At 38.0% G+C, this 7,912-nt stretch overlaps 1 protein-coding gene across 1 annotated transcript; it reads right to left on the bottom strand.

Moving 5' to 3' along the window:
- Positions 1 to 5,408: 5,408 nt before the first annotated feature.
- On the bottom strand, positions 5,409 to 7,306 carry LOC141628005 (uncharacterized). Its single transcript, XM_074441198.1, has 4 exons — positions 7,076 to 7,306; positions 6,651 to 6,976; positions 6,320 to 6,531; positions 5,409 to 5,956 (listed from the first exon to the last, which is right to left on the bottom strand). Exons 1-4 carry the CDS (start codon positions 7,304 to 7,306, stop codon positions 5,409 to 5,411), a joined length of 1,317 nt encoding a protein of 438 aa, XP_074297299.1.
- Positions 7,307 to 7,912: the final 606 nt, after the last annotated feature.

The raw sequence follows: 7,912 nt of genomic DNA on the forward strand, positions 1-7,912 counted from the left end.
TTAATAGTCATTAAGCCCTTAGTAACCCTAATTTTTTTACTTAATCTTTAGTATAAATACCCCTTTGTACTACCTAGATTATCATCAAAATGTAATCAATTAGTAAGAAATCTTAATGCTATCTTAATACTCTCTTAATCTTGTAATCAACTTTTAATCTAGTCTTAATACAAATCTCATTACTTATTTTTTTTCTTAATTTCTCTATTGTTCTTCATTTATTTTGGGTAATTAGAAGATTATTTGGGTTTATTTGGAGGATTGACAACCTTCCATCAATCATCAAGTACTTTTATAATTCTTTGCTTTATTTATTAGAATCTCCATAGGTATAATTCTCTAAATCCTTGTTTTAATTTTTGTTAATCACTTTCATTTATTCATCATGTTTTGCCTTGCTAGTATTATTGACAACCTTGTTAGCATGTTAAACTTGATAATGAGTGAGTAGTTTCCTTAACTAGGGTTAATGGGGGATTAGAGGAAACCAACATGTGGATTGATTCATGCTTAATCTAATATTTATCATAATTAATTTGCTTCCTTGTTGTAATTTCAACTTATGCATATGTTATGTTTGATGAAATGCGAGCCTATGAATCCTTGCATTTTTTATCCATCACCTATCTTTTAAAAGAGACTTGTAAGCTTATACACCAACTGGCGTCTCATTAGACCATGCATATAGTTGAATAGGAAGGACTAAGTCGACTTGTAGGTGTTGTACAATCTAATCGATTCGGCTCCGGGACCCAAACCTTCTTACGGATTGTAAGCTTATACACCAACTCGATCCCATAACAACAATAAGTGCTTGCATCTAGTAGAGAACATGTTTGTATGATCACCTCCCATGAATCCCCTATGAACCCATGACACCCTAGTGCTTTTAATTAATTGTTTACATCTCATTTTAATCACCTTGCTTGTTTTTATTACTTTGCTTTCATATTGTTAAGTAGTTTAGTTGATCTCCTATCTCAACCCAAATTGTGACACCCTAAGACACAACCATTTGCATTTGAAAATCCTACATCAATACCCGTCCCTTGTTATCCGACCTTTACTTGCCTCTTTACTAAGAGTAGTTTGTAAAGTTATAAATATTATTTTGGTTAGGAAGCTTTATACGACGAGTTTAACCCGCACAAACGACCCTTCCTCTTGTCTAGGTAAGAAGGGGAATTCCGCGATCCTCCAGTGTTTCTAACACCATAGGGAGTCTAATCTTGACGAAAGCATTTAACAATTGAGGGCAAATGTACCCTAGCTTGACAGAAGTTGGAGGTGATTTATTGGTATCCTTCTAGGCTTAGTAGTTCGAAGAAACCATATCTATGATGGAATGTGTACCCTTAGATTTCTTCCCTTTTAGTTAATTTCCGCTACTTAGATGAGGAAAGTGGCTATTCATTTTTGTAAATGCATCCTTTACTTGTTTTGTGTGCTTTAATGCTTGGATGTATCGCCATTTTGGCAAGACCCCCCTTGCCTTGCAAGAAGGCATCCTACCTCATGGTTGTATTGTTGTGATTTGAAGGGGCGGAGTGAGACCACTAATTGTCTCACATCCGCTATATTAGTAGGTTAGTTTAACTAAGAGTCCTAGTTTTTGTCACCTCTTTACTCGGGACGAGCAAATGTTAAGTTTGGGGATGTTTGATGTGACTCATATTTGAGCACATTTAGTCCCCGAATTTACCTCGTTCATATGCTCTTTAGTGCATAATTGTGTCATTTACTATCTCTTAGTTTCCCATTTTGCATATTCTTTGAGGTTTTGTCCCCCTTGGTAGGAAATGAGAGCTAACATTGCATTTAGATGGCGACATGATGCTAAATGGATCACACCTAATGACCAAGCATCAAGGAGAAGACAATACTTGATGGTCTATGTAGATAATAAGGTAGATTGGGCAATGACGAAAGGATCCTTTCATCCCCGGATTAATCCTCGCGGATTATGATGGAAGAAAAGAAAAAAAGTTGTCTGCCATGGGATCCGAGCGGACCACAGACGATCCATGCGGTTCACAGACGATCCGAGCGTCTCCCTTCACCACCATCTGAGCATCCCGTGCTGAAGACGCTCGTCTTTAAGCAAGAATATCTGAGCGTCTCCCCTGACAATCCGCTCGGATCACAAGACAGAACCCACTGTGCCAAGACTCAAGCCGCTCGGAACGAGCATATCCATACGGGACCAGCAAAACGGAAATGCTCATTTCCTTGGAGTGGAGCATTTACTCAACCTTTCTTAAGGGTCTTAATAGTCAGTAAGCCCTTAGTAACCCTAATTTTTTTACTTAATCTTTAGTATAAATACCCCTTTGTACTACCTAGATTATCATCAAAATGTAATCAATTAGTAAGAAATCTTAATGCTATCTTAATACTCTCTTAATCTTGTAATCAACTTTTAATCTAGTCTTAATACAAATCTCATTACTTATTTTTTTTCTTAATTTCTCTATTGTTCTTCATTTATTTTGGATAATTAGAAGATTATTTGGGTTTATTTGGAGGATTGACAACCTTCCATCAATCATCAAGTACTTTTATAATTCTTTGCTTTATTTATTAGAATCTCCATAGGTATAATTCTCTAAATCCTTGTTTTAATTTTTGTTAATCACTTTCATTTATTCATCATGTTTTGCCTTGCTAGTATTATTGACAACCTTGTTAGCATGTTAAACTTGATAATGAGTGAGTAGTTTCCTTAACTAGGGTTAATGGGGGATTAGAGGAAACCAACATGTGGATTGATTCATGCTTAATCTAATATTTTTCATAATTAATTTGCTTCCTTGTTGTAATTTCAACTTATGCATATGATATGTTTGATGAAATGCGAGCCTATGAATCCTTGCATTTTTTATCCATCACCTATCTTTTAAAAGAGACTTGTAAGCTTATACACCAACTGGCGTCTCATTAGACCATGCATATAGTTGAATAGGAAGGACTAAGTCGACTTGTAGGTGTTGTACAATCTAATCGATTCGGCTCCGGGACCCAAACCTTCTTACGGATTGTAAGCTTATACACCAACTCGATCCCATAACAACAATAAGTGCTTGCATCTAGTAGAGAACATGTTTGTATGATCACCTCCCATGAATCCCCTATGAACCCATGACACCCTAGTGCTTTTAATTAATTGTTTACATCTCATTTTAATCACCTTGCTTGTTTTTATTACTTTGCTTTCATATTGTTAAGTAGTTTAGTTGATCTCCTATCTCAACCCAAATTGTGTCACCCTAAGACACAACCATTTGCATTTGAAAATCCTACATCAATACCCGTCCCTTGTGATCCGACCTTTACTTGCCTCTTTACTAAGAGTAGTTTGTAAAGTTATAAATATTATTTTAGTTAGGAAGCTTTATACGACAAGTTTAACCCGCACAAACGACCCTTCCTCTTGTCTAGGTAAGAAGGGGAATTCCGCGATCCTCCAGTGTTTCTAACACCATAGGGAGTCTAATCTTGACGAAAGCATTTAACAATTGAGGGCAAAGGTACCCTAGCTTGACATAACTTGGAGTTGAATTATTGGTATCCTTCTAGGCTTAGTAGTTCGAAGAAACCATATCTATGATGGAATGTGTACCCTTAGATTTCTGACCTTTTAGTTAATTTCCGCTACTTAGATGAGGAAAGTGGCTATTCATTTTTGTAAATGCCTCCTTTACTTGTTTTGTGTGCTTTAATGCTTGGATGTATCGCCATTTTGGCAAGACCACCCTTGCCTTGCAAGAAGGCATCCTACCTCATGGTTGTATTGTTGTGAGTTGAAGGGGCGGAGTGAGACCTGCTAATTGTCTCATATCGGCTGTATTAGTAGGTTAGTTTAAGTAAAGGTCCTAGTTTTAGTCACCTCTTTACTCGGGACGAGCAAAGGTTCGGTTTGGGGATGTTTGATATGACTCGTATTTGAGCACATTTAGTCCCCGAATTCACCTCGTTCCTATGCTCTTTAACACTTATTTGGGTCATTTACTATCTTTAGTTTTCCATTTCGCATATTCTTTGATGTTTTGTCTCCTTGGTAGGAAAAGATTGCTAACCTTGCATTTATGAGGCGAAATGGAGCTAAATGGATCGCATCCAATAACCAAGCATCAAAGAGAAGACCAACACTGGAGGCCTAAGTGGATAATAAAGTGAAATGGGTAATGATGAAAGGATCCTTGCATCCCCGACATGATCCTTGTGGATTGTTAACGAGGAAAAGAAGAGAAGCTCTTTTCCCAGGAAACCGAGCGGATCAAGAACGATCCGAGCGGATCAAGAACGATCCGAGCGGCTCAGAGCACCAGGGTCCGAGCGTCTTGTTCCCAGGACGAGCGGCTAGCAGCGCCAGGAGCCGAGCATCTTCCCTACGATACGAGCGGATCGCAAGGCATAACAGCCCGTGCCATACCACGGGACGAGTTGATCGTGGCAGGACTAGCAAGAGGATCCACTCATTTCCATCAGGAGTAGCATTTCCTCAACTTTTCTTAGGGTCTTAATAGTCATTTAAGCCCTTAGTAACCCTAATCCTTTTACCTAAATATTTAGTATAAATGCCCCTTTGTACTACCTAGATTAGCAATGATTCTTTAATCAATTCTTATGCTCTCTTAGTCAATTCCTAATCATATTAATTAGTTGTAATACAATTTCTCAATATTAATCACATCTTAATCTTTCCTTAATTTCTCTATTGTTCTTCCTTTATTTTGGGTAATTCGAAGATTATTTGGGTTTATTTGGAGGATTTACAATCTTCCATCAATCATCAAGTACTTCTATTATTCTTTGCTTTATTATTTGGAATCTCCATAGGTATAATTATCTTAATCCTTGTTTTAATTATTGTTAATCACTTTCATTTATTCATCATGTTTTGCCTTGCTAGTATGATTGACAACCTTGTTAGCATGTTAAACTTGATAATGAGTGAGTAGTTTCTTTAACTAGGGTTAATGGGGAATTAGAGGAAACCAGCATAGGGATTGATTCATGCTTAATCTAATATGTTTTCATAATTAATTTGCTTGCTTGTTGTGATTTCAACTTATGCACATGTTATGTTTGATGAAATACGAGCCTATGAATGCTTGGATTTTTTACCCATCACCTATCTTTTCAATGAGGCTTGTAAGCATATACGCTAACTCGATCCCATCACAATAATAAGTGCTTTCTATATAATTGAGAACATGTTTGTATATTCAACTCCCATGAATCCCCTATGAACCCATGACACCCTAGTGCTTTTAATCAATTGTTTACAACTCCATCTAATTGCCCTTTTTTTTGGGTGAAATGTTAGAAATTTCATTAAAGCACAAGACAAGCAATTTACACACTACCATATAAGGTACAATTTCAAGAAACTATAAGTTAGTCAATCAATAATTAATTGACTTAACCCAAGTTTCATCACTACTCTTCTTAATACACTTAAGCCAAAAAATAGATCGCATTAGGAGCATGCTACTAATCTGTTTAAGTACTACTTCTGGTTGATCCAACACACCTTCAAGCCTAGATTTGTTCCTCTGATGCCAAATAGCATAATATAAGGCTTGAATCCACGCAATAATAACATTCTTCTTAACTTTTGCCCAAGGTTTAGATTGAATCCAAGTAATCAGATAGACCGCAGGCAGCTTCACATTCAATTTGCAACTCAAAAGTTTAACCAATTTCTGAGTATGCTGACACTGAACAAACAAATGCCTGTGTGATTCAGTATCAGCACCACAAATACAACAGGCAGAATCAGCAACAACTCCAATCTGCAGCAGTTTATCTTTAAGCAATAAGGCTTCTCTAGCAATCAACCAATTAATGAAAGAATTCTTAGAGATGCACCAGGAATTCCAGACAGCCTTATCCCAGGTCACCACAGGCTGAGAATGTCTAATCCAGCAGTAACCACTTGTAGTAGTATACCCTGCAGGATTACACAACCACTAACCAGCACTGGTGAAGGCACCAGCAAATTTATCTCTTACCTTGCACACAACTTTCCAACCCCAAGAGACATTAGTTTTAGGTATATAACTGGACCAAGGCACACCTTTCATATAAACATGGTGTACCCACTTAACCCAGAGACTAGTAGGATGATTGTAAACCTAGTTGGACAGCTTGCAGATTGCAGTAAGATTCCAAGCATAGCTATCCCTTATACCCAAACCACCTTCCTGTTTTGGTACACAAACTTTTGCCCAACTCACAAGAGGGGATCTAAGGTACTCAGTGGAACCATCCCACAAATAATTTCTACACAACGCATCAATTATTTTTAACACACCTTTAGGAATGACAAATATGGTAGCCCAGTAAGAATATAAGGAGGTCAAAACTAAGTTAACTAGAGTAAGCCTGCCAGCATAAGAAAGCACTCTAGCAGCAAACCCTCTAATTCTCTCAGTGATTTTCTCAATAAGACCATAGCAATGTTTTATACTCAATTTGCCAGCAGAAATGGGAACTCCCAAGTATTTAAAAGGCAAAACCCCTTCACTGAAACCAGACACTCGCAAGATATCAGACTTGATGGAATAATGTACACCATTAAAATATATTTGGACTTCAGGTTTTTCATTTGAAGGCCAGTAGCAGCAGAGAAGGTGGCAAATGACCTGAGCAAGACCATGACAGAAGGAATATCACCTTTGCTAAACAATAGGAGATCATCAGCAAACATAAGGTGAGTAAGCTGCATCTGAGCACATAGAGGATGATATTTAAAGGGCATAATAGAAGTGACATGATTAAGGATTCTACTCAGGTAATCCATGGATATGGTAAAGAGCAAGGGAGAGATAGGATCTCCCTGTCTTAACCCTTTAGCCCCCTTAAAGTAACCAAAGTTTTCACCATTTAAGACCAAAGAGTAAGATTTAGACCTGACACAAGTCATAATTAACTCCATAGTTTTGCCAGGGAAATTTAAAGCTTTAAGCATCTACTCCAGAAAAGACCACTGAACTGAATCATAAGCTTTTTTGAGATCAAGCTTCATCAGGCACCTAAGAGAGATAGACTTCCTGTTGTAAAGTCTAACCAGATCTTCACAAATTAAGATATTCTCAACAATGCTTCTCCCCTTAATAAGTCCTCCTTGGGCCTTATTAATTAGATCAGGGAGGACAGCAGAAACCCTAGTGCACAAAATCTTAGAAATGGCCTTATATAAGATATTGCAACAGGAGATATGCCTGAATTGAGTAACATTTTGTGGAATGTCCACCTTAGGAATCAAAGTGATAAATGTATGATTAATCTCCTGTAACATTTTATCACTGTGAAAGAAATCCAATATAGCCTGGCAAACATCCTCACCAACAACATTCCAAGAATCTTTAAAGAATGCACTAGAGAAACCATCAGGACTAGGGGCCTTGTGGTTAGGATTAGAGAAAATAGCATTCTTAATTTTAGCCTTTGTAACTTTACTTACCTCTTTACTAAGAGTACTTTGTGATGTTATTAATATTGTTTTGGTTGGTAGCTTTTGCCGACGAGTTTTAACCCGGCCCAAGGATGCAAGTTAGCGAACTCACTGAGAGGATATCCACCACTTTTGTACTGAGGAACATGCACGAGATGGCAACCCTTAAGAACGTGGGAACAGACCTTGCTCAGCTAGTGTAGTGGAGGGGAGTGGGAGATGACAACGGTGTTTTCCATAGCTATGGGGTGAACCCAAGCACGTCGAGGCACCCAACTACCTACGAGTATGGTTGCCTTGCAGGGCCACAGAGAGCCAACTATGGTAGCCAACTAGATGAGGAGGGGATATGGGTTGGTGTGGACTACGCTGCTGGGGCATATTAGGGAGGTAGGATATCGGGCACAAGTGGTGGTGATGACATGGATGATGATGTGGCCGTCGACCCTT

The sequence above is a fragment of the Silene latifolia genome, chromosome Y, assembly GCF_048544455.1.
Source record: "Silene latifolia isolate original U9 population chromosome Y, ASM4854445v1, whole genome shotgun sequence".
NCBI lineage: Eukaryota > Viridiplantae > Streptophyta > Magnoliopsida > Caryophyllales > Caryophyllaceae > Silene > Silene latifolia.

Excerpts from the sequence above, each read along its gene's own strand:
- LOC141628005 (XM_074441198.1), bottom strand. The coding sequence starts at position 7,306 with ATGTTACAGGAGATTAATCATACATTTATCACTTTGATTCCTAAGGTG. Across the intron at positions 6,977-7,075 it reads TCTTAATTTGTGAAGATCTG|ATGCTTAAAGCTTTAAATTT; the intron begins GTTAGACTTTAC and ends TTTCTGGAGTAG. Across the intron at positions 5,957-6,319 it reads CATATTTGTCATTCCTAAAG|GGTATACTACTACAAGTGGT; the intron begins GTGTGTTAAAAA and ends GTAATCCTGCAG.